At 47.3% G+C, this 25,709-nt stretch overlaps 1 protein-coding gene and 3 non-coding genes across 6 annotated transcripts; 2 read left to right on the forward strand and 2 right to left on the reverse strand.

The window, feature by feature from the left end:
• Positions 1-490: 490 nt before the first annotated feature.
• LOC121339535 (minichromosome maintenance complex component 3 associated protein) lies at positions 491-22,376 on the forward strand. Of its 3 annotated transcripts, none has more exons than XM_041411372.1 (28): positions 491-1,480; positions 1,563-1,786; positions 2,417-2,495; positions 3,752-3,899; positions 4,909-5,105; positions 6,063-6,202; positions 6,592-6,789; positions 7,004-7,272; positions 7,442-7,604; positions 8,176-8,336; positions 8,800-9,044; positions 9,829-10,019; positions 10,672-10,772; positions 11,614-11,745; positions 12,370-12,483; positions 12,632-12,784; positions 13,202-13,399; positions 13,718-13,786; positions 14,514-14,648; positions 15,052-15,205; positions 16,361-16,619; positions 16,944-17,041; positions 17,827-18,217; positions 18,339-18,596; positions 19,081-19,210; positions 19,847-20,041; positions 20,639-20,789; positions 20,908-22,376. In XM_041411372.1, the coding sequence occupies exons 1-28, from the start codon at positions 508-510 to the stop codon at positions 21,064-21,066; spliced, it is 5,685 nt and encodes a 1,894-aa protein (XP_041267306.1). In that variant the 5' UTR covers positions 491-507; the 3' UTR covers positions 21,067-22,376. The 3 variants fall into 3 exon arrangements, with proteins under 3 accessions (XP_041267306.1, XP_041267307.1, XP_041267308.1); XM_041411373.1 differs by having other exon boundaries at positions 9,832-10,019; XM_041411374.1 differs by lacking the exon at positions 13,718-13,786.
• A 193-nt stretch (positions 22,377-22,569) lies between these two features.
• Positions 22,570-22,651, reverse strand: TRNAS-GCU. The gene has a single exon. It is a non-coding gene; the product is annotated as a tRNA-Ser (tRNA).
• Positions 22,652-22,871: 220 nt separating this feature from the next.
• On the reverse strand, positions 22,872-22,944 carry TRNAM-CAU. Its single transcript has one exon. It is a non-coding gene; the product is annotated as a tRNA-Met (tRNA).
• A 134-nt stretch (positions 22,945-23,078) lies between these two features.
• TRNAS-GCU lies at positions 23,079-23,160 on the forward strand. Its single transcript has one exon. It is a non-coding gene; the product is annotated as a tRNA-Ser (tRNA).
• Positions 23,161-25,709: the final 2,549 nt, after the last annotated feature.

A 25,709-nucleotide genomic window follows, 5' to 3' on the forward strand; every position in this document is an offset into this window, starting at 1 on the left:
GCCCGCCTTTCTGTCCAGCCGTTAATATGCCCGCCCAACGGAATCCCCGCCCACCTAGACCACGCCCACAACGCTGCTCCCACCTGTCTCCCCGCCCCTACTGTTCTACTGCCGCCGTGGCCCCGCCTACTTTTCCACGGCACTCCGCCCTCCCCCCCGTGGCTAGGGCCTCTCCCCACCGCGCATGCGGGTTCCGCTTCGTTCGGCGGTCCGAGGCCGCCTCCGCAGCGATGTCGGCGCGGGGCCCGTTCCGCAGCCCACCCTCCTTCCCGCCGCCGCTGCGCTTCGGGCAGCCCGCCGTGTTCGGCCAGGGCGGCGGCCCCGCCGGCCTCCCCTTTGCGCCCGCCGCCACCTTCGCGCCGCCCTACACGCTGGGCCAGGCTCCGGCCCCGGCGGGGAACGCAGGATTCAGCTTCGCCCCAACGGAATCCCCGCCCGCCCTTCTGTCCAGCTGTTAATATGCCCGCCCAACGGAATCCCCGCCCGCCTTTCTGTCCAGCCGTTAATATGCCCGCCCAACGGAATCCCCGCCCACCTAGACCACGCCCACAACGCTGCTCCCACCTGTCTCCCCGCCCCTACTGTTCTACTGCCGCCGTGGCCCCGCCTACTTTTCCACGGCACTCCGCCCTCCCCCCCGTGGCTAGGGCCTCTCCCCACCGCGCATGCGGGTTCCGCTTCGTTCGGCGGTCCGAGGCCGCCTCCGCAGCGATGTCGGCGCGGGGCCCGTTCCGCAGCCCACCCTCCTTCCCGCCGCCGCTGCGCTTCGGGCAGCCCGCCGTGTTCGGCCAGGGCGGCGGCCCCGCCGGCCTCCCCTTTGCGCCCGCCGCCACCTTCGCGCCGCCCTACACGCTGGGCCAGGCTCCGGCCCCGGCGGGGAACGCAGGATTCAGCTTCAGGCCGCCCACCAGCCTGGGCGGCTTCCCGACCTCCAGCGAAGCGTCGGCTGGCGGCGGCGGCGTATTCGCCGCTCCCGAGTTCCGCTTCAAGGCGCCCGAGAGCGCCGCCGCCTTCAAGCCGCTGTCAGGCGGCGAGGCGGAGAAGGGCCCGGCTGCCCCCGCCGCCTTTGCTTTCTCGTCGTCCTTCGCCTTCGCATCTGAGACAGGCCCCGAGGTGGCGGTGGCGCGGGAACCTTTCTCCTTCTCACGTCCTGCCACCGCTTTGGGGCGGCCGGAAGAGAGAGGTCTGAGGGTGCTGCCGGAGGATCCGGGGGAGCCGCCGTCCAAGGGGCTGAAGCGGAAGGAGGAGCGGGAGCGCTCGCCGCGGCGGGCGGCGGCGGGCGGGCGGGCTGCGGCGCCGCCGGAGAAGCGGCCGGTGATGCTGAGCCGGCCCCGCGGCGGGATCCTGTTCGGCCGCACGCTGGAGGATCTGCTGCGCAGCCAGGCTCGCGAGCAGCGGGAGCGCGGGGACGGCCCCGAGGCCGAGCGGGGACCCGCCGAGGAGCCGCCGCCGGCCGAGGCCCGGGAGCCCGCCCGAGAAGGTGGGCGGGAGTCTGGTGGGGGGCAGCCCTGCCGCCCGGGTGTCTTTCCGCTTGCTGACTGCTGTGTTCCTTCTCGTCACAGATGCGGCCCCCACCGCCCCTGCTCGCCGGAGCCGCGGCAGCGAGAGCACGGAGGGGCCGGGGGGCCTGCCAACCGCCGAGCTGACGGCTGTCCAGTGCAAGAACATCCCTGACTACCTCAACGACAGGACTGTGCTGGAAAAACACTTTGGCCAGTTCGCAAAAGTTCGCCGGATCATGACCAGGCGCAATAAAAAAATGGCTGTTCTCCACTTTTTTGATCATGTGAGTATCAGAAGTGGCATAACTCTTGGAAGTTTTCAGCCTGGAGAGGTCTCCAGGGATACCTTAGAGCCCCTTCCAGTGTCTAAAGGGGGCTTACAATAGAGGGAAAGCAACTTTTTACAGGGGTAGACTGGAAGAGGACAAGGGGAAACAGTGTAAACTAAAAGAGGAGTTAGATGTTAGGAAGAAATTGTTTGAAAGTGATTAGGCGCTGGCGCAGGTTGCTCCGAGAAGGTGTGGCTGCCCCATCCCTGGAAATGTCCGAGGTCAGGTCGGATGGGGCTTGGAACAGCCTGGTCTAGTGGAAGGTGTCTCGGCTCAAGGCAGGGGGGTGTAGCTGAATGGTCCCTTCCAACCCAAACCAGTCTCTGATTCTATGAAGAAAGACTTAAATCTGGGTGCTTGGGGTGGGTTCAGCAGTAATGCAAACTACACTCTTGTTTGTAGAAAAGCAACAGTTTTTTGTGGAGACCAGTTTAGCTGATGGCATGTAGGTCTTAAGTTATACATACAATGCAGCAACCAGAATTTTTTGGGGATCAGTAAATGTTTCTCTGGCAAAAACTGCACTGTGTGTTTCAGTGTTGTGATGCCAATAGGTTTCCATGCTCTTCTTTTGTTTCCTTTCAGGCCTCTGCGGTTCTGGCCAGAAAAAAAGCTAAAGACTTGCACAAAGACATAGTAACATTTTGGCAAAAGAAGAAAACAAGTAAGTCTGTGTTTCCAGACTACTGAATGATATTTATAAATAGCGTGCCAGCTGCTCTTTTTTTCCCTGATGTGCTGAGGATGATACCTAAATTATCTCTTAGTAGGCGATATCGTGGTTGAATCCTTAATGCAATATACAATAGCAATATGGTGATGTTCATCTTTGTGCTTGTGTCCAGAAGTAGGGTGTTCTTTGGGGATATAAGAAAACCCAGTCTGAAATGCCTTGCTGCCTGCCTCAGATCATGGACTGGGGTGTGAACTTCAGCTTTCAGGAAAAGGTTCTGAGAACCAACCTAAGGAAAGTGTCCTGAGAATCTCTGCAGTGTCTGCAGAGGTCTGAGGTTGCTATTCCTGTGCATCAATAGTTAGACACCGTTTGAGCCAAAAAAAGAGAGCAACCTACAGAGTTTAGAAGTGGGAAACCTGGATTCCAGACCCTGCTTGATACTAGGGCAAGAGGAGATTGTTCAGTCCCCATGGGAATACTTATACTTATAATGCCAAGTGCTTCCCTTTCTTTAACACGAGTGCAGTGTTTGTGCCTGTGAGATCCTAGCCTGTGGGTGCTCTTCAGCTGCCAGCACATGGATGGTTCACCTCAGCTTTGACCAACCACAGCCTTGCCTTCCAGAAAATAAATAGCTGCTGAGTTGTCTCCCTGAGAATTAACATCTTGAAGCAGCAGCTCTAGGGCTGCCTTTTTGCCAGTGTAATTTTGTCATGCTGTTATGTCTGTGGCAGCATTCCAAAATAACTGTTCTTGGAGGGCTCAAGAAATCCATCTGGTGAAACATTGTCTCTGGAAGAAGAAATTCTCCTTTCCTGCAAGTGTTAATTCATGCCAACCTGAGTCTAAGCTTCGATATGTGAAATAAATATTTCAGTAGGAGCACTCGGAATTGTGATTTGGTGAAATGGATTTTGTATCCCATAGGGAGTTATGACTTGTGGATTATATCGCAAACCTGAGAGAGCTGTGATTCAGTTGAGGATTAGACTTCATTTACTGCTAATTACAGTTATTGTTAAGTGATACTGTCTTGAAAAATACTTATTCTTTGTAGAACAATGACCTTGATAGCAATTGGTGGAAACTTGGTACAGCTCCTAGTGTAAGTTGTTGTGGAAGTTTTGCATGCATGTACAAAACCGGGAGTGTTAGTTGTCATCACCACCTGCATGGGGTCAAGAAAGAGCAGTTGCTTAAACTACTTGGCAGGTACCTGGTTTCATATTTATGTGTCATTTCAGGTCCAGCAAAAAGAGAATTTTCATCCAAGGAGAAGAAAGCAGGTGAAGATGAAGGAAGGCAAAGCAGTGAAGAGCAAAGCTATCAGCATTCCCCTCTTAGAAAACCTTTAATAAGATCTTCTGCTAGCAGTGTCATGCCTGGGAGAAGGTATGTCCTCTCCTCTGGGAATCCACCTGGCAGGAAATGGGGAGCTTGAAGAAAAATGAAGATCACTGTGTGCCAAATATAGTGACATTCTCTTCAGGGAGGCTGCTTCCCTTCTTTTCTGATTTGTCTGAATTAGAAGTACTCAGCTCTCACACTTTGTCAGAAGGATATTCCTAATGGCTTATTAAGGTTTTTTATTTGGTGAAAGTAAAATATTTTGTTCATAAAAGCACCTGTAGTGTGAGGCATGAGGGAAGCGAACAAACAGGGCTGAGCCCAACTAGGACTGAGTAGTAATGACACTGTTTGTGGTCGTGATTCAATAAGCTTCTCAAGCAAGCAGTTTCCTTTGGAGGTAATTAGAGCTCTGTGGAATGAGGGTCTCATTTTTGGAGTAGTTTGGATCATTGTCTCACTTCAGGTGAACAGTCTTCCTGGTTCGTGACAGTCACAGAAGTGGCAAGATTGTCATCTTTGTCACACCTCAATGATTTGTCTAATCTGACAAAAGTAATTTGATATGTGTAATCATATAACTATAAAATTAGTAATATGTTATGAAGGAATCAGTATTCTTTGATTTAAAAAGCATGTTTGTACTTGACCCTGTAAAATGTTTAAATAATCTCTTGCTGTAAAAAGCACATTGGGTTTGTCTCCAGCAAGCCAGTTCCTAACTTAAAATACAAACTGCTGTGCCCTAGCGTTGCAAAATGCTACAGAGCCCATCCATTTCTGTCTGCTCTATGACACTTTCAGTAAGTGCTTCTCTGTTAGGACTTTCTCCACAATGCCAGAACTCTTGGCAGCGTTGTCAGGGCAGTGCTGAGGATATAACCAGATTAACTCCCGGGGCTGGTGTAGCACAGGACATCCAAACATTGTTCATGTTTCCCTGTGAAGAAAAGACTCTTCTAAAGAGGTGCTGGCATCCTAAAGAACAGTGAACTGATTAAGATCAGGGCATGTGCTAACATATTATTATTAATAGAAAAGTCTTCTGCTTTAGTTCTCCAGCAAAGAAGCCTGGCCTTCGAAAGGCACTGCAGTTTGAAGCAGAGCTGTTTGATTCCAGTTCTGAAGGGCAGAGCTCAGAGGGCTTGGGAGCTTCACTGTCATCTCTCAGTAACCTGGTGGGATTGGTGGCTGAGACATCTGAAGAGAGATATAGGCTCTTGGACCAGAGGGACAAAATCATGCGACAAGGTAATTAACATAAGCTAATGAGTGTGTCATCTGCTTGTCTGCTGGAAAAAAAGTGTTTGGGTTTTGTGGCAAAGCTGTTGTGATATTATGGAAATGGCTTAAAAGAGAGTTTAATGTGGAACAGTCTATAAAATACTCTCCTAGAGTATTCTTTTCTGTATTTTTTTTTCCTTGTAAAACACAAAAAGACATGCAGTGTCTTGTGTAAAGGGAAGGGTGGAATGTCCATCTTCTGCGAAGGAGGGCACATAGAGAGATCTGCATCTCTACAGACTCTTTAAAGATTACCCAAAGCTTTAGCTGCATTTTGTAGAACCACAGATAACAGAATTATTTGAGTTAGGAGGGACCCTAAAGCTCATTCAGTCTGATCCCCTTGGCATAGGCAGGGACACCTTCCACTACCCCAGGTTGCTTCAAGCCCCATCCAGTCTGGCCTTGAACACTTCCAGGGGTGGGGCTGCTACAGCTTCTCTGAGCAACTTGTGCCAGGGCCTCTAGTATTTCTCCAAATTCAAACTATTACACAGCTGAGAATTATTTCAGGAAATGTCCTTTTGTTTCACAGTGGTGATTGTAACACTTTCCATGCTGTTCTTGCAGTTTCGAAAGTGATCTTATTTCTAATTTAAGACCTTATTTTTAATATTGACAGACTTCTTGTCCACTCAATGCAGAATTTTGAAATTGCTGTTCCTTAGGACAGAAAATATTGGGTGTCTTTTAAAAGCTTCAGTATTTTCAGCAAAACTTGCAATATGTGCAATACTTGGACAGGCCTCAGAGTGGGGAGAGCCCCATCCTTGTCCATTTCTGACTATACCAAAGTTTGGGTACAGCCTTGCATGCTCAGGGCTGTTTTGGCACATCAGGGTAATAGCTTATTGTGAAGAAAAAAAACCAAAACTCAAGCCATGCTTAGTGTTTGTTCAGTTATTTCTGTGGGTTTTTTTTTAGCTCGAATAAAAAGGACTGATCTTGGCAAAGCAAAAACTGTTGTTGGGACTTGCCCAGATATGTGTCCTGAAAAGGAGCGTTACATGAGGGAGACAAGAAACCAGCTCAGCATCTTTGAATTGCTTCTAGGAACTGATAAGGTATGAGATTCCCAGGATATCAGTATGTGTCATGTTCATTGGAGCTGTCAGTATTGTTCAGCTGATTACAGGGGTAATTCTGGTGCAAAAATTCTGCAGGCTGTTTAATTATTGCCTTTGAATTCTGGAAAGCAAGATTTGCTTTTTCACTCTGTCATGTCATGGCTATTATTCAGTTATTTAGAACTATAGTTCTAAAGCTGTAATTACATATTATATGTAATTATCTATAGCTACGTATTGTCTTAAAGGTTAGGAGTTTCAGACTAAGTCAACACGTCAATAGTCAGCTCCTTGCTGAAGTTAAAGGCATGGGTGGGACGAAATCCTCTTTACTGCTGGGAACTTGTACTTACTTAGGTTTTTATTCTTTTCCTCACCTCTTACAGGTGGATCATGCAGCAGCAATCAAAGAATATAGCAGGTCTTCAGCAGATCAGGAGGAACCTTTGCCCCATGAACTGAGACCCTCTGAGGTACTGAGCATGACCATGGACTATTTAGTGACAAATATTATGGATCAAGGAGAAGGAAACTACCGAGAATGGTATGATTTTGTCTGGAACAGAACTCGTGGAATAAGAAAGGTAAGCACTGTGAATGGAGGTGTTTGGTGATAAAAAGCAAAAGATCCCATCATGCTGTAAAAAAAGGAAGCGAAAAGCAATAGTTGTTGAAATGTTTTGTATTGCAGAGGGACTCAAAGCACAGTGAAATGGGTTTTCCAGAGGTAGTGCCAGGTGACTGTGCTCTTCAACTAGTTTAAAAATACATGTAATGTGTTCCTTTTTATTCTGTTAGGATATAACCCAGCAACACCTCTGCAACCCGCTGATGGTGTCTCTGATTGAGAAGTGCACTCGCTTTCACATCCACTGTGCTCACCACTTGTGTGAAGAGCCCATGTCCTCCTTTGATGCTAAAATTAACAATGAGAACATGACTAAATGCCTGCAGAGCTTGAAGGAGATGTATCAGGACTTAGCTAACAAGGGGATTTTCTGCAAGAGTGAAGCAGAGTTCCGAGGTTATAATGTCTTGCTGAATCTCAACAAGGGTGATATTCTCAGGTAAGAGCAAGACATCATTTGTTCTCTCTCTTTACCTTGAAGAATTGAGTCTAGAATTAAATCCAGACAAGTTGTAATGCTCTTGATGTTAATTCCATGCTGTTATAAGTTGGCTGTTGATTGTTCAGTATTGAAGCAAAAGTTTTGTCCCTGTCTTTTGTCTCCACAGAGAAGTTCAGCAATTTCATCCAGAGGTTAGAAACTCGCCGGAAGTTAGGTTTGCAGTTCAAGCTTTTGCTGCATTAAACAGCAACAATTTTGTGAGGTTTTTCAAGCTTGTGCAAGCAGCTTCTTACCTGAATGCCTGCCTCTTACACTGTTATTTCAGCCAGGTGAGGTAAAAACGGATGGATATTTTTAAAATTATTTAATGAGTAAGACAGTCTGGGATTTGAGGGAAAATCAGCAGAAAATTTAGTAGATATTGAGCCATAAAAATAATATTGTTACTGCTTCTTTAGAAGTGTTAAAAAATTTATCAGGACCTTTCTGCTGTGATATGAAAGGCAAATACTGAAATGCTCTTTTTTTTCCTTGTAATTGTGTACAAATAAATATTTCCATGAAACACGGGAAAAAAGAAACTTAGGAAGCAGAGAAGCAGGCCTGAGAGTCCTGCAAAAATATATGAGTCTGCACTTTCAGAAGACCTTGGAAGCTGTTTTTTCTGCAGAAGAATCACAAAGGGATATGCTCTAAACAAGTATCATGAAAGAGGAACAGAAACTAGAAAGCAAGTGTGTAGAATTTAAAAAGAAAGTTGCAACTCTAAATAATTGTTTGTGTGGATACTTGATGACAAAGTATTGGTGTATTTAAACATGATTATCACATTGATGGTACACTTCATAGTTTATTTTGGGTTCTTTCCTAGTAGTTATGTGGCTTTTTCTTTTCCCCCAGATTCGTAAGGATGGTCTCAAATCCCTCAATATTGCCTACACTGTGAGCACCCAGAGAAGTACAGCGTTCCCCTTGGACCACCTCGTCCGCATGCTGCTGTTCAAAGACTGCGAGGAGGCTACTGATTTTATAAGTTATTATGGCCTGAGTGTGTCAGATGGGTAAGTGTGAGGAAAGTGATGCCTGGGGGGGTTAGCCTGATGTCAAGCAAAGGGGGTAATGTGGGGGAGCTGCTCCTGAAGGTTGGAACCAGAGAAAGAATGGGCCAAGAACAGGGGATGGGTCTCCATAGGAGATAAGGACACAGTTCTCCTTCATGGGAAACTGGCATTATAGTGATGCCTGTAGGGTGGGATGAAGCTGAACAGTGCAAAGTTAGAGGATGTTGGAGGACAGCAGTTCTCAGATAAGTGTCTGCCATGAAAATCCATGGATTATAAGGTGTGTTCATCCAAACTTGGAATTTTGAGAGACTGGGACAGGAAAAAAACCCTTGAGGATGCCAACTGGTCATCTGTTCCTGTCAACATCCTGTTTCGAACCAATGAGTTTCAGAATTGAAAGCCTGTAGGTTACTGGAGCTTTGTGGACGTATGCCTGGTTGTTACTTTTGTTTTTCCCCAGTGGTTACGTGGAGCTGAATCGCTCAGCTTTCCTGGAGCCAGATGGATTACCCAAACCACGGAAATCCCTGTTTGTCAGCCAGAAGCTCACTGTCTCAGTTGGTGAGGTTGTGAATGGGGGGCCCTTGCCCCCAGTGCCCCACCATGTGCCTGTGTCCAGCTTCAACGGGCAGAACAAGTACATTGGTGGAAGCACCTCCGTGGATCAGGCCAGCAGTAGCCAAAAACCCAGTGTGGAAGCAACAGGTGAGAGCAAACCTGCATTTTAGGTGTTGCTCAGAATACACTCTCGAGACAGAAGCTGTTTGTGGCTCAGAGATTGAAACTGCGTGGCAATTTAGATGTAATGAAAGGATTAGAATTTAAATCCCAAGAGAATTAGAGAATGGTTTGAGTTGGAAGGGACCTTGCAGCTCATCAAGTTCCAACACCCGACATGGCAGAGGCACCTTCAACTAGACCAGGTTGCTGAGGTGTATTTATGTATCTGTAAAAGCCAAGAACAACCTGATTAATAAAATGTATTTCCCAATTCAGGAAATTCTCTATTGAGCCAAATTTTGCGAACATAAGTGAAATAATAAAATGTTTGACTACTTCAGGTAGCCAACTTTCCTTTGCAGTTTGCACGTTTTTTATTCACAGCTGTTTGTTGGCTCTGTGTGTATAAACATGTCAGTTTTCAGGTTAGCTGAATGTGTGCTTTTCTGTCCTTGCTGGAAAGGATACACACAGATAGTGTGTGTAGGTGCCAGATGTGCCTGACTTAAAACAGTTGCTTTGTTGGAAATACATGTGCTTGGTAATGGGGGTAATGTGCAATTAAATGTTTAAATGTTTTGTATAAAATATTCATAAATGTAAATTAATTTCTATGATATATTTATAACTTTAAGGCAACAAACTGCTCTTATGGGTTTATTTTATGACCTGCTGAGTTTTATCAGACAAGCCATTTTTTTGAAGATAAAATTTGCTTCTGTTTGTGACTCATCTGGTTTCCTTAATTTTTCTCCTTTTCCCTACCAAGAAGGCAGAGTGGAAAGCAGAGGTGTGGATTTAGAGGCCACAGCAGTGAGAGTCCAGTCCCCATCTCATCTTCTGCCCTCACTGTTGCCTCGTCAGCTGGTGCCAGTCTTGCCCTCTGCACAGCCCATCTCCCAGCCTGCTGCACAGCCTGAGCCTCCCCCTTCAAAGCCTCAGCCTGGCTACTCAGACGAGGTAGGGAAATCTAAACTCATCAGGAAATATTTGGGAAATATCTGTGAAATATAACAAAAGGTAACCAAGTTCTTAGGGTATTTAATTTTTCTGAAACATGTGTGTTTGTCAAATGAGACATGACAAAAGTTTCTTGCTGTAGGTACATCCATTAATGCTGGGTCTTGAATGTGTACCCTGTCTACCTGTGCTGTTTTTCTCCTCCCACACAAGTTTTTGTATGCTGATGCTGAGCCAGTCTTAGAGTGTCTCATTGCTTTCTACAGTACAGTTGTCATATTCTACCGAGATAATGGCAAATTTCAGTGAACGGTAGACTTGATAATTTGGAATTAAATCAGCTGGATTTAGAATGGAAGTCTAAAGTAAGAAAATAGGAGTCTCTCCTCAGTTATGGTTTCCTGAATTGATTTGCCCATATTTAGTACAAAAATCTGGTTTTGTTTCTGGGCTGTTACTAACCTTTTAGATAGTTTAAATAGTCTGAAGTTTTCAGGCTGTTGTGTTTGGTTAAGTTGGCTCAGTTTGTAAGCAGAAATACAGATGCTGCTGTGAATTACAGTCAGTTAAGGAAGGCTGGAGAACCTTACTCTCAGTTTGCTGCTGAGAAGGACTACACCTTGTTTCAGCTGCTTCCTCTGCTGTGTTGCAGGACATTGCTGAAGTGGTGGACGGGCTTGTGCATGATGTCCTCAAAGGAGAGTGCAGAGAAGTGGGCAGAGCAGGAGCAGCTTATGTGGCTGCTGCTATCTGGTAAAGAGCATTTCTTGCAGGTTCTCCTGGAGTCTGTCACCACAGTTGCCCCTTGCCATAGCAGCACCATGTGTGAAGATGGTAAAACTAAGCACTGCCAGATCTCTGATGGAGACTGTGTTACTGATGCAGTGGAAGGGAAAGCAGACCTTTCTTCAGATGTCTGACACATCCCAGCTCTAGCCTTAAGGGAAGGCTGACCCAACCCTCTGGAAGCTTTGCCTGGTTAGAAACCTCTGTCATGGAAGGGAAGGTGAAGGTGCCCAAATGGGGACAAGAGGAGCAAGTCCAGATCTGGCTGCTTCTCTGCTTCTGATAAATTTCCTCTACAGGGCAGTTGGTAGAGTCACAGATGTGGGATGTGACCCAAACAGTTGTTGTTCCAGCGCTGTTTGAATGGGGATAGCTGACCCAGGCTGACTAAAGTCCATTCCCTGTCATGTCATGGTCAGCAATAAAACTGGGTTAGAGGAAGAAGTTGGAGATTTGTGGCTTTCAGGGTGGACATTGGTTGAGTACTGTCTGGGTATTGCTCTTCCCATGGGAAGTGATGACTGGCTGCATTTACTTTGCTTGATGGGGAAGTGGGGGTTTTGCCTTTCTGTATTACAGTGTGTATTTATTTCCATCCATGAGTATTCCTTTTTTCTTCCTATTTTCTTCCCTGTCTCAATGCGGGGAGGGAAGGGAGCCAAGAACACACACACAGTATCAGTGTGTGTGTTCTTGGCTAATGGCTGGAGTCAGCCCAGAGAGCAAGATGTGGCTGATAAAAGTATAGACCTGCGGCTTTGAATGAAACAATTCTGCCTTTGAGAAGAGATTTGCTGTTTCTGCACAGTGCCTCAGAGGCCGCTGTTGAGGAACTTGTGACTGAGGTGTTGGGGGAGATCCTCAGAGAAGTGGCTGGGAACATGCTCAGTGCGGAAAGACAGCGTGTTCAGGAGGAACGGCGCAGAGTGGAGGAGGAGAGGTGAGGCACTGCTTTGGCTGTGGGACACAGTGGGCTGGGTAGACCCCAGACAATATAAGGACAGCTGGTGGCAGCCTGAGTCCTTGTGCCTCTGCTCAAGGCCCATGTCTTTCTGCCATGGTGCCAGAACAGTCTCACCTTGACCTTCCCTGGGATTGTACAGGCAGGGCTCCCCTCTGCATTCTCAGATGATCTGCTGGTTAGCATTTTGGTTGCCTCAGAGCCATGCTGAAAATGGTGGGTGGGAAATTTAGGAACTTTTATTTACCCAGAGCTTCCAGAGAGGGACATGCATCTGCTGTATGCAGGAGCTTTTCCTTCTAAGTGAGCTACTTGTTTGTAGCTCATTGGGGTAAGAATAAATCGAATCTTAGAATAGTTTGGTTTGGAAAGGACCATAAAGAACATCTAGTTCCAAGCCTCCGCCATGGGCAGGGATGCCACTCACTAGATCTGGTTGCTTAAGGTGTTTTTAAGGGAAACCTGGCTCCATGCAAAGCTGTTTATTTAGAAACCAGATAGTGAGAAATAATTTTAGGCAAATTAGCTGTTTGACACTGCGTGTAGTTCTTGTGTAACTAAGCAGCAGGTTTGCCAATGTAAATTTTTTCTTTGTCCTTCCAGGCAAAAGCAGGAAAGAGAAGAGTTAATAAAGCAGTTGAGCCAGTTGCTGGGTATGGAATTAATGGAAGAAGTAATAAAGGAGAGTGTCAAAGAAGCTTCAGTCAATGAATTAAGGTATGCGCAATGTGCTGCATGCTGTAGTTTGCTCTCCCAAGGGTTTCCTAAATGTCATGGATTTCCCTGTTTGCATCTCAGCCCACTGAATTGGCATTTGCTGGAGGTCTTCACCTTAGCAGTCTTGGTTTGTTTTATTTGGAACCAGATGCGCCTTAGAAAGAGACCGGCAAGCCCGGATTGCCCGGTGTTCAGAAGAAGTGTGTGGCCATTTCATGGAGCTATTTCTGGAGGATGAGATTTTCCAGATTGCCAAGGAAACTCTTCAGAAGCTCCAGTGTTTCTGCAAATACTTACAGCGGTGAGTTACCACCCTGGGACATGGCTGCTTCACTTGGGAGCATTGGCATGGAGCAGTTAACAGAGATGGAGCTACCACTGTCTGGTTGTGTTCTTTCTGAGACAGTTTTTTCTGTCTTATCTCCTTGATAAGGGTAGACCTTACACTCTTAGTACCAGCCTCTGCTAAATTACTGTACGTGGGGAGGGGATCACATCTTGTTGTAGTCAGGTAATGAGCTTGGAAGGAGATTCTGGCTTCATTCTGTTTAGAAGCTTGTAGTAGTTTATCCTTGTGTTGTTTCTGCTGATCACTGGTTTTCCTGCCCATATGCTCAGTATGTTGTTGTTGTTGTGGTGGTCATTTTACAAATATGTGGTGACAGAGGTCTGAAGAAGAGTTCATGAATGTGACCTATTTATCTGTTCTTTTCCAAAGGTGGAGGGAAGCAGTGGTAGCTCGGACAAAGTTGAAACGTCAGATGAGGGCATTTCCAGCTGCTCCCTGTGGCTTGGATTCCAAACATCAACTGAAAGCCCTGTCCCCCAGTGCAGAGTGGCCTATAGCCATGGAGAACTTGTGCAAGAGATTTGTAAACCTGGGGAATGGAGGAAAGCTAGGAATCTCTTGCACGAGGTAAGGGATACTTCCAGTGGCGTCAGTAGGAAATCTGGTTGATTTTTGGAAGATAAGTTACCAACAGTTCTTTCATTTTGAGTGTTATAGTGGGTTTGCAGAACTGTTTATTCTTAAATAGCTTCCAAAATACTTTCTCCATAAATGTCATGACTAAGACTGAATATCCAAATAAATTCTTCTGTTAACAGCAGTATTCTGAGGCCTCTGTAATATTTCCCAGGCCTCAATGTTCTTAGATTTTTTTAAAGTATGTGTTTACACACATACTTACATGCATACACATAAAATACACAGCCAAGAATATTTCATTTCCAGATTGAACTTGCTGAGAAACAAGACAGTGCATGAAATCAAAGTTCAGCACTTCTACCACCAGTTGGTAAGGTAGGCTGGGGTTTGGTTCTTGTTTTCTTTAGAAGCAAGCTGCAGCAGATGTGCCAGAGATACCAGAAGTGGCCAGAAGGTATGGCTAACCATGCCCGAATGTTTGCTTGCAGCCTTGCTTCTGGGGGTGTTTTGGAATAAGGGGAACAGGAAAGTCATATAAGAATCATAGGATGGTTTGGGTTGGAAAGCACCTTAAAGATAATTTTGTCCATTCCATCCCCCTGCCATGGGCAGGGACACCTTCCACTAAATTAATGAAGGTGTTGGGTCAGATGATCCTCCTGGGTGTAATTTTAAGGATCTGATGGGTATTATGGGATGTGACTTTGTACCTAGATGGGATGGGGCCTGGGATGGGCTATGGGGGTAGAGGAGTAAGTGAGCTATCAGTGACCTGGATTGTGGTCAGAAAGTATTGATTGAGATAATTGAGCTGCAGCAGAAGGTCTGGCTTCCCATGGCTCCTCATGCTTTCCAGTGGCCTGGATGTGTGTTGGATCAGTGTGGAAGTGAAGCAGTACGCATGTGCTCCTGAAATCCCCAGAGTAAGGCTCATGTGTCAGCTTTAGCAGCAGCAGTTCTTGAAGGATGAGGAACAGATCCAAAGAATTAACTGGTCAATACACTACAGTATTGTAACTTGTTCAGTGCAAGGCAGACATTCCTCAGCTGGGAAAGAGCCCTGGAGTGGATCTTTTGACCAGTTCTTCTGTCTGTCTTTAAGTGATTTAGCTTGGACTCCCCTGGATCTTGTCTCGCTAATCATGGAACATATTCCAGTTCAACAAGAACAGGTTTTTTGGAAGGCGCTCTTGGTTTTGCCCAGTGATGATGAATATTCCAAGGATGATCCCAATAGGTATGTTGAAGAGTTAGTTGCTGGGTCCCTTTCTCAAACACGGCAGACTTCTTTTATTTAGGTAGAAGAAGATTAGTAGTACACAGTCCTTGATGTAATTTTGCCAGTACCATGTCAGGTTTCCAGCTTTATTTTTCCCTCCAGAGTACTCTAAACAATATAGCTGTAATTTATTACAGTGATCTGAATTTTTTAACATTTTTTAATTCCTTTTGCTAATACTGAAAACAAAACCTTGATAGATAATTTCATTAAAATTTATAGCTATTTATTAGGTCTATTTATCATAACCTAAATTTATAGGATTATGATAGATTGTGGTACCTTAGAGGTGCTAATACTAAAACCCTAAAATGCCAGTTTCAACAACAAAACCCCCAAAGCCCTATTTTTTGTTTGCTAGGATACTGATGGATTGGCTGAAAGCCAAGTTTGTGGGACACAGAAACTGTGAGAAAAACGCTTCACATACAGAAGGCAAAATTCAAACACTGACGTTATTTAGTTCTCCTGGCATGCAGGGGAACAGAAGCATTAAAGTCAGTGTGTGTATAAAGGTAGGTGAGAAAATTCCATGATATCTAAGAGGCCATAAAAGCAGGGTGGGCTCTTTTCCAGTGGATATTGTGTCCTGTCAGATGGAAGGAGATGATACGGGGAGGGTGCCTTGGTTTGAAAAGACAGGTGTCCGCTAAGGAAGGCAGGAGCCTCCCTTGAAACAGAAAATGCAAACCCCCTCTCTCCAAATTAATATAATTTTGGAATTAAGGGGCTCTCAGGCAAAGATTTGGGAGTAGGAATAACAGTTCTTTATTAGGAGAAAAGACAAAAATAAAAATGCAGTAATACAAAAAAACACTGAGAGAGTCAGAATATGACCTGACACCCTGTTGGTCACCCTGTGGGGCACTGGTAGCAGTCCCATTAAATGGTGGCTGCAGTCCTCCTGGAGTGACAGGTGTGGTTCTGTTGAAGCAGTGATCCTGTAGAAGGGTGGAGTTTTCCTCTGAAAATCCAGTGGTGGTGTAGATGGGCCTGGTCTTCCTCTGGGAATCCAGTGGAGAAGACAGCTGCTCCTTTGGCAGTCCAGTGGGAAAAGCCTGACTGTGGTGTTCCAAATCTCAGATTATATCCAGGTAGGAATGTTTGGCTCCTCCCCCTGAGCGTAGCATCTCCCAGTAGGATGATGTAATTTTATCAGTCATGCAGTGACACTCAATGGCCCAATAAAAGAAGATATTTCCCTGAGGGAGGATTGGTTTGTGGAAGAGATAAAGAAAAGTGCCTTGCCTGGTTTTAACAGGTGGTCCAATTAACAGAAGATAACACCCCAGGTCTAACAGATGGCAATAGAATAAACACTCCAGCCACATCTTGCATTTCCAACTTAAGACAGAGGGATAGGGTTGTTGAAAAAGTCTGAAAAAGATGGAGTTTTTTCTTTGTTTTCAATCGGCTGAGAAATACCTGTAATAGTAGAACCTGAATCATCAATTCATGGTCCCAAAGCAGGTGCTGACAGGCACTTCTGTGCTCAGCTCACTTATCAGATGCATCCATGTTGGCCTGACAACAGCTTGTTGTCTTTGGTTGTGTAGAGCTCCTGGAAAAGGATGTCAAAGCTGAAGGGCAATGACAATAAACTGCAGATTTTGCTGTGGAAATAGCTTTGTTTAGCTACATTATTGTTGTCATCTTTGTTGCCTATTTAGGTGGCACATGGTGCGCTCTCTGACTCAGAGCTTGATTTGGCTGAGACACAAAAGGACTTGCTTGGGACCAGTGGCCTCGTTCTTCTCCTGCCCCCCCGAGTTAGCAGTGAAGATGTTGCAGAAGATGATGTTTACTGGCTTTCAGCTTTACTGCGGCTGAAACAGCTGCTTCAGGCGAAACCTTTCCACCCCATAGTTCCTTTGATGGTTCTAGTCCCCACTCAGAAAGAGGAGGCTGTGGAGAAAGAAGTAGAAGATGGTATGTAATTGTTTTTGTATCTTGAAACAATGAATGTTTAGGGCTGCCTGAAATAGAAGTGTTGTGACTAGTGCAGCCTCTTAGTTACAGTTAAAGCAAGAGGCTGTGAAGTACAGCACATTCCAAAGCTTTCCTAAAAATCTTGAGGCATTAAGAGCTCACCAGTTTTGTCATCCAGTTTTCTTTCACACACAGTGTTTGATCCTGAGAGTGTGTGGGCAGAGGTGGAGGGGAGCAGCAATGCAGTGAATGTAATGCAGAGCATGTGGCCCAAGGACATGTGTTCTTACTCTGTGTATATGATGAGTTTTCTTATTTTTTAAGGTTTGATGCTTCAGGACTTGATTTCAGCCCATCTTATTTCAGACTACATGATTGTAGAGCTCCCAGGCTCTGTCAATGACTTAGAAGGCACCAGAAGGGTAAGAACAGCAAGATGCAGGAATTATTTTCCCTTTTTTATGACTGTTCTATTTTCACTGACCAGAGATCAGTGGCATTTCCTACAAGGAAAAAAAAATACTGAAAACTGCACTGAGACCAAAATTCATGGATTACCTAAACCCACTCCTGTCTGCCCTGCCTGTGTTGCTGCCCAACAGAGGAGTGCTAGTGGTGGGTAAACCATTTTATCCTTAAGCTCCTGGTCCTGAAATGCTGAAGACCCTTTGTAGCTGTTCTGGTTGCTGTGAGATCATCCAGAGTTATCCCATCTTGGTGGATGGGCCTGAGATGCCTCTACTGAGATGCCTCATGTTCTGTACAGGAATACGATCATACAGATCTCTCACTGACAAGCCTGGAGTGATGCTCCCCCACAAACCCTCACAACTTAGGTTGGCACTTGAAGGACTGCCACAATCTGACATTATATAGTCACCCTGGGCTAATTTCTGTGAATCTGTCCAATTTTTCCTGGATAAGTTTTCAACAACCCCAGCATCCCGCAGCAGGGAATTCTACTGCATACCTGTACCTCATGTGAACAGCCTCTTCTTTGTCTGTTCCTGAGCTTGCTGTGTGGGAATTCAGTTTGTGGCCACCTAGCTGAAGAATTATTGTTGTAAATATAAGTATGATGATACCTGATTTATTTGCCTTTTTCTGCATATTCTCTTGGAGAATGTTATTCAAACTTAGGGTTGAATCCTTTGTGTCCCGATTACTGCAGAGCAGTTTCTAACCCTCCCTCTTTTGTGTGTCGTAGGTCTCTGCAGCTGTGGGCTGGCTGGTGTCCCAGTGTCCTGCCTCCCTTGAGCTCTGCAGCCAGACCCTTCAGGAGTACATTGAGGATGGGATTGATGGAGAATTTGGCAAGCGTTTCTACCATGACTGGAAGGAGAGGCGGTTAGCTGGGCTGCCATCCCAGGAGCCTGGGGTCATCATAGAGCTCTACAACAGTGTGCTGCAGTTCCTGTCAGATGTGGCATCCTCAGAGCACTTTTGTGACTTGTCTTGGCCTGTCACAGAGTTTTCAGAAGCAGGGGGTAATAAGGTGTTGCCCCACCTGCAGTGGAACATGCCAGATCACCTGGCTTGGCTGAAGAAGGCTGTGCTGTCCTTCCAGATCCCATACTTAGATCTGCCTCCTTTAGGTGGTAGGTACTTCACTCTCCAATATCTTCTTGGCAGCACGTTGTTCTTCAAGATGTGCCTTGTGCAGTGCTGGTTCTGTCACAAATTCTTGAAATTTACTTTGTTTTTTTTTTTGTTCCATAGCTCCTTGGCGTCCTGTTTGCCACATGATTTTTCAGTATGTCTCTCAGATTGCAAGTTCTTCCCACACTCAACCACTGATCCAGTCCCAGGTGGAGAATCTGCTGAGCAAAACTTACCAAAACTGGAAAACCAGAACAACTGGGAGCTCTGATGAAGATGGACCTTCTGTTGATGAGATCCCTTGGGATTGTATCTTGGCAGTCTGTATTGATCATAAACTGAGAGACTGGAAACCACCCAAACTGCCTGTTGCTCCAGGTATTGTATCCTCCTGCGGCGTGGATGATGCTTCTTTTGTGATGGTATTTAATACATTGCCAGTGGTGCCTTTCCATATGGCAGCAAATGATGTGTAGCAGGGAGGCAGTTTTGGTCATGCTGTGTTCTGCCTGTGTCTTCCCTTTAGAGCATGTATTTAGTATTGGCTATGGCTTGACTTGATCCTGTGACTACAAATGTGGCTCTGGTTAGAGTCTTTCAGCCCTGCCCTCCCAATGGGAGAGGATTTGAATCAAGCAAAGGCCAAGAGTTACTGTTCAGAAGCTGTGTCAGCAGGGAGGGCAGGCTGCCACAGTTAATTATCACTTCTGTTGATTAATGAAGCTTATCCCAGACTCTGTTTGAAATATGTTTGGAAGTGAACAATTGCTCTTGCCTCAAATTGCCTTTTTAATAATGAGCTTTTCTTCAGAAGGAGAAAACCTGTGCAAATGATAAACGTTGGGTTTGGGTTTATTCACAGAAGCTGTAAGCAAAGATGGTCAGATTCGCGTGTACTTCTTCAAGGAGCATTTAAAGAACTACACTGTGCCTTTCTCGTGGGATCAAGCTAGGCTGCGGACACAGGACGACATCCGTCAAGGCCATGAGAGGTGAGGTGGCCTGCACGGTGCTGAAGAGTAGCATTTGGTATCCTCTCACAACCTGCTTGTGTACATGTCCCTAAAATGACGTACAAGGCTGTGCTGAAACAGAGTAGGAAGTGGATTTTATTTGTAGAGAGTTACTCAGCTCTCAGAGAAATGGATTACTTGGGGAGTGCCAAAAGTGTAGAAATTAACTTCTGCCAAAAAAAACCTTGCTGCTGCGGCTTTGGAGTCGTGCAAAGCATGGCGAGAAAACGATGTGATTCTGAGAAAATGGTAGGTTGAGGGGGAAGGATGCCTTAGAGCTGTGTGGCATTAAAGTGTTTGAGATGTCAATTCTAGCTCACTTCCCTAGCCATGTCTAGATGGAAGCCACTCTCTTCCCTCTTGGCAACTTAGCTGCAGCTGTGCTGTGTAGTGAGTGATGTTTGGGGTGAATCCTGTGCTCCTGTCAGATTAGTTCCTCTCTAATCCCATGCACAGGTGGTGCTGTGTTGGATCCTGGCACAAGGGCGTTATTTCTCAAAATGATCACTTCTCACTCCCTGCTATTTCCAGGCTTCAAGCTAAGAGGAAAAAATCAACAGACTCCTACCAATTCATGTGGTTTTTTTAAATTGTTTTTTTTTCTCCCCTCTTCAGATCAAAGATAAAATCTCCCAAGTCTTTTAAGAAACCCTACAGTATCTCCATGGTGCCAGGTCAATGTGGCTCTGGCATGAACATGCTGCCAGGTCAGGAAGTGAGCATTCCCAGTACAGATGAATTCAGAGACACATCCTTGGCCCAGGAGTGTCTATTAGCACAGTTGCAACTGGAAAAAATAGAAAGCAAGAGGTAAGTTCCCAGAGCAGCATCTTTTCCTTGCAGCTTCAGCCCAGGGTTGTAAACAGGTTGTAACTTGTATGGAATAGGAAGTTAAACTGTTAGAAAAGAGCCCTGACTGTCTATAAAGTTCCATCTGATTTCATCGAGCACATCAAGGCAGTTCCCTACTATTCTTGGAGTTCTCAGGAATGGTTGGAAACTCTGTGGTCAGTCACACCACCAGAACTGAAGCGGTGTGTACAGTGCTCTGTGTGGCCCCCAGTGTCACAAATGTCTGTAAAGTCCTCTCTGGGATGTCAGTTTGTAGGAATGCAGATCACAAAGATGAAGAACTAAAGCTTTTGAGGTTGGTCCAAGAGGATTTTGTCTCTTCTGCCTTTCCATAAGCTGAGTCTTTTCAGTCTGTGTGTTTCCTCTCTGTACCACAGTCCTGTGTGATGAATTTTGATAGCTGCAGTGGGGTGTATCAGACTGTTTTGAATATGGCTGTGGAGATCAGATTCTTCTGAATCCAAAAAACCTCTCACTGTAACGCACTGGTTACAGTAAAAAACAGGGAGAAAGCCAGGCTGCCATCTGACCGATGCTCTTGCCCTTCCCATCCAGGTTTGAAGAGCAGCTGCACCGATATCTAGCTGAGGATATGGAGCCCCTTGGGGATCTCCTGGGTCTTCCTCTCTACCTCCCTCAGTCTCTGCTCTCCACCCCAGCTGCCACCTGCCCCTTGGTGAAGAGCCCCTTGTCAGCTGCTCAAGAGGTAAGAGAAGGCAATTCTGAGCTAAACTAAAGCTCTGAGGAGTGCAGTAGCTGCAAAACCTGTAGTGGGAATTACCTTGGGAGAAAGTCTCAGTCTCATCTCATTTCCTTCTGCCCAGGCTGGGAGTCAGGAGGGACACAAGGTTCCGGAGCTGGAGCAAAGCTCTGCACTGTCGGACAGACTCAAACACCTGCACCAGCTCCTCAGAGCCACCAAGGAGGCCGAGGCTGCCTCTGAACTCCACCTCTCTGCTCTGGTGGACATGGTGGACATTTGAGCCAAGCTGAGACATGGAGACTCAGGAAAGAAGTCCAGGTCCAGGTGATTGAACAGATGCACTCCTGGGCATGTTCCAGAACAAGCAAGTGTTCTCCTGGGATGAGAACATGGAGCAGCCATGGAGCCTGGGCCCTTCTCACATGGCTGTGGGGCAAGCATGTCATGGATGATCTGGGACTCCCTCCTTTTCTGCTCCACAGGCACAGAGATGAGTCAAATGCTTTTTCTTGGAAGGCCTTAATTAACAGTGGTGTTTTTTCTTTCTCCCAGCTCTCATTGTGGGTAGACACAGCTTCATCAGGTTCAGCTGTAGGGCAGCACGGGCCCCTGGGAACATTGGAGCAATTGCTGTCCATAGCCACAGTCCCTGAAATGTTATGTCAGTCTGTGCTTCCTTCATGCAGGAACTGCCTTGCAGCAGCACTGTGGTTTGAAATTCCTATTCTGTTTCCAGGAATGTCAAAACAGTCATTCTCAAGTTGGAGCAGCACTTGGCCATGATTTTTGTACTTCTTGTTGCTCAGTGCAAATACAGAAGGATTTTTGTTGTTCTGGGCCCAAGATCTACTTTATTCAATGCTTTCAGGATTAAAAATAGCTGAGGTGCTTATTCCACAGATTCCATGTCATGCTGGAAAACAGGATGCTTCCTTCAGTCGTCAGTAGACAGATATGGAGAAACAATTTTCCTTTTTTTTTTTGGAAGAGCAAATAGCCTGCATTCTCCAGCATTTAAAAACCTTTGGAAGTTGAAGGCCCTTGGTTTTTGTTTAATTGCCAGTAATTAATTTGAAGATGTACTTCATGTATGCACTACTCCTACACAGCTCATCTTTTTCTTTTTCTTACAAAATCAGCCAATTTTTCTCAAACAGAGCCTTCTGCCAGGCTGAATATAAACTACTGCACTAAACTGATTATCTTGCCTGCCCTACCCAAGTTGAAATCCTCAGTAGTCTGAAACTGTCAATTGCCTTCCAAAAAGTAATTTTACAGTTTTTTTAAAATAGCATTTCATTTTTAGTATTTTTCTTAAACCCAAAATAGCAATAGTAACTTAATGCTAAGTTTAAATAAATTTAAATTGGAAAGAGTGTGCTTTAAGGCTGTTCCTGCTCCATGTGCTTTTTTTGGCTTAGTTTTGTTGTTTAACTGGTTCCATGTGAAGGGAAGCCTGTGCCCTGCTTTTGATGTTCTCAGTTTACGTAAAATTCAGCTGTCAAAACCCATCAGAGCTTTGGGAGCGTGGCTTATACTATTTGCTGTAAATTGTGTTTTGCACCTAATAAAATTTGTAGTGGCTTGAAAGGTGCCTCATTCCTCTGTAAAAGCTCATGGTATGGGATGCTCTCGAGGGGGAAGGGAATGGGGAGAGTGGCTGCTGTCTGTTACCCGGGGGGTGTGTGGGGTGCCAGTGCGGGGGGGAGTGGTCTCGCTCAGCTCCCTGCCTCCCCCATAGCGTGTATCTGTGTGTGGAAGACCCGGGGCAGCAGTAAAATCTCGACGAGGGTGGGATTCGAACCCACGCGTGCAGAGCACAATGGATTAGCAGTCCATCGCCTTAACCACTCGGCCACCTCGTCCTGCCGTGCGCCGTTCGCACCTCCGCCCCGCGCCCGTGGGAACCGCCCGTCCCGCGCCTCCGGCCTCCCCGCGCTCTGTGAATGCTCCGAGTCCGTGGGAGCCGCCCGCCGCAGGGGCCGAACGAAGGCGTCGGTAGCGTCCGGGCCGGACGCACTGCGGAGCCACCTCGGGTGGCCACGGGGAAACAAAAAAAGACCCCCAAAAAGACCACAAAAATGCTGCCCTCTCTGAGGCTCGAACTCAGGACCTTCAGATTATGAGACTGACGCGCTGCCTACTGCGCTAAGAGGGCGCTCTGGCAATTCGCCGTTCTCGGACCTCCAGCCAGTGAACAGCCGACGAGACCGGGACGGACCGCGCCGCACGACGGGAAGGGCCCGCGGCGGCCGCGTCAGGCCGACAGGGGGCGACAGACTGCCGCAGCCGGACGAGGTGGCCGAGTGGTTAAGGCGATGGACTGCTAATCCATTGTGCTCTGCACGCGTGGGTTCGAATCCCACCCTCGTCGAGGTTTTGCTGCCGTGCGGGGGGAAGTGGGGACCTTCGGGGTGGGCTCGGATTCTTGCGGCACAGGGGGACTCGGCGGGGGCAGGAGGGGAAATGGTACCAGCAAGTGCCTGGTCTACACTGGAGGATGCAGTGGAGGATGCAGGCATCTGCATCCTCCCCAGGATCAAAAGTAACCCGTGCCCTGGGAATTTTGGGAAGGAGATGGCATTACATTGACATGTCTAAAGGGCCAGCCAAGGTCCTTATGTGGAGGGGCGGGAAGTCTCTTATCCAAGACCCATGAAGAAGAAAGCACTTAGAAATCCTTACAAGAGCGATTACTGCCGAAAGTGGCTGTTGAGCAGTCAGGTGATAACCTTCCGAAATGCAGAGTGTAATAGGGAAGTAAACTGGGACCAAGGAAGTGTGAAACTGTGGATGGATACCCTGGATACTGCAGGGAGAGCAGGCAGAGAAGGTATAGCAGGGTTTTTCCCACCACAGTTGTTGGTAATTATGCCCGTTCACTGTAACTGGGGGGGAAAAAAGCAGCAAAGAGGGCAAAAGGCAAAGTGCAAATCTGATCCTGCATGTGGTGGGAGCCCAGAGGGGCAGAGGAAGGTGTCCTTGCCCCATACCACCCCGAGTCCCTGCTGGCACCGGGATGCTGGGCATAGCTCTGGATGACTTACCTAGAGAGGGATCCATACAGCTCCCTTCTCCCAACTCAGCGGGGATTAGCCCTCTCCTGTGGCTCATTCCGGCCATTGGACATGTCTGGGCACCCTGGGAAGGTACCTGAGATGCTGCCAGGTTCCTCCAGCCAGCCCTACCAAGTATAGGAACCTGGAGGATGGGATGGCGGCTGGGTAGCAGGAAACAGATCCTGTTTGCTGCTTGTGGGGCTTGCAGGCACCACAGGGCAGGAGCAGGTCTTGGGTGGGAGGGACACCTTGGTGAACTATTAGGTGCAGCAGGGGACCTTGGGGACCCTGAAATAAGCTTTCAGTAAAAACGTGCACCCAGACTGCTCTGAGTCAGTGTCATAATTGTGAGGGGCAAAGAGGGGCAGTGGGAAAGGCCCAGCAGTGACCCCCAACTTGCGCAAAAGAGGAAAACCAGACTCCCAGGTGCCATTGGAAGTCCAATCCAGGATCTCCTGTTTACTAGACAGGTGTTTTGACCAACTGAGGCAGGGCCCCCACCTGCCCCACTGCTGGGGCAGGGCCCCATGGCCACAGACACAGCCCTTCCCACGCCATTCCCATCCCGCTGTCAACTCAAACATAGGGTCACTCTGCAGGACCAACGGATTGGGACTCCAGGGACAGAGCACAGCCCGTGTGACACTCTGTGTGTCACACTAAGCTCAAAGCCCTACGGGTGACCCTGACGGGTAAAAGTCGATGGCCGGGTCCCTTCGGGCTCTGCACCGGCTAGGCGGGAGCAGGGTGGTGATGCCCAAAAAGAAGGGCTCGTCCGGGATTTGAACCCGGGACCTCTCGCACCCTAAGCGATGGCCCGGGCCTGCACGCGTTACATTCCAAATCCAACAGGGCCTCCCTGCCTACCTTCCAATCCTGCTCACAACGGTGGGGTTTTACCCAACGCCCTGATACTCCCACTGGGTGTCCCGGGAGGAGGTGACACCTGGAGCGTTATGAACAGCCACACTGCCTAAGTCCTACCCACTCTTCTCCCTCGGGTGGGATTCCCCACGATTTGCATACTGGAGGTGGAGCATCCTGAGGATGCTGAGTATATTCCTCCTCATAACCGTGTCCCACATCCCTTGGGGAGCAGTGTACCCCGTCTCATTAGTCTGGGTGTTTGTTTTAGAGTGCAAGGGGTCCTGAATTCAACTGTTGGATCAACCTGCCTATTTGGCACCCACTACCCTCCTCCTTCTGAGCTGGTCCCCCTAGCATCGATGTTCACCCAAGGAGACATACAGAGTCCAGTGGGAAAGTTAAAAAAAGGCCTCCTATGTTCTGCAGCCTCCAGGCAGGGTAGGGAAAGAGCCACAAGATTTTTATACCTTGGGATGCCAGGACACAGCACCAGGCCTTTTCTGGAGAGCTCTCGCAGCCTCACAGTCAGCAGAGAGGTGGTTGAGAAGGGAAAAGGACATGGAGAATGCTTAGGGGTTGATCTGAGCTACATCTCTCTCCCCCTCAGCATCTTACCACCAGTCCTTTAAAGTCCATTTTTCCCACAGGGATGTACACAGCCAGCAAGGGTCACCCTCTGTGCTGGACATGGTGGATGGTGAAAAGTAGGGATTGTCTGGAAATTGAACCCAGGACCTCTTGCACCCAAAGCAAGAATCATACCCCTAGACTAATGAGCTGGGGTGCACCCTTTTTGTACCCTCCTCTACATCTCCCGGCCCCTGTTGGCAATTCAGGGGCAGCCAGGGCTCTGTGTGTGCTCACACGCTCTGGGAGTGGGGAGGTGCTTCTTTCTGTGGCCATGAGATGTCAGGTGCAGCATCTCCCACCCGCCAGCCCCTCTTGTGTCCCCCAGAGACCCCCCGCGGCCCTTGCAGCAGTTGGAATGGCCGGTGCT

Source organism: Onychostruthus taczanowskii, unplaced genomic scaffold, assembly GCF_017590055.1.
Source record: "Onychostruthus taczanowskii isolate IOZ18803 unplaced genomic scaffold, ASM1759005v1 scaffold354, whole genome shotgun sequence".
NCBI classification, from domain to species: Eukaryota; Metazoa; Chordata; class Aves; order Passeriformes; family Passeridae; genus Onychostruthus; species Onychostruthus taczanowskii.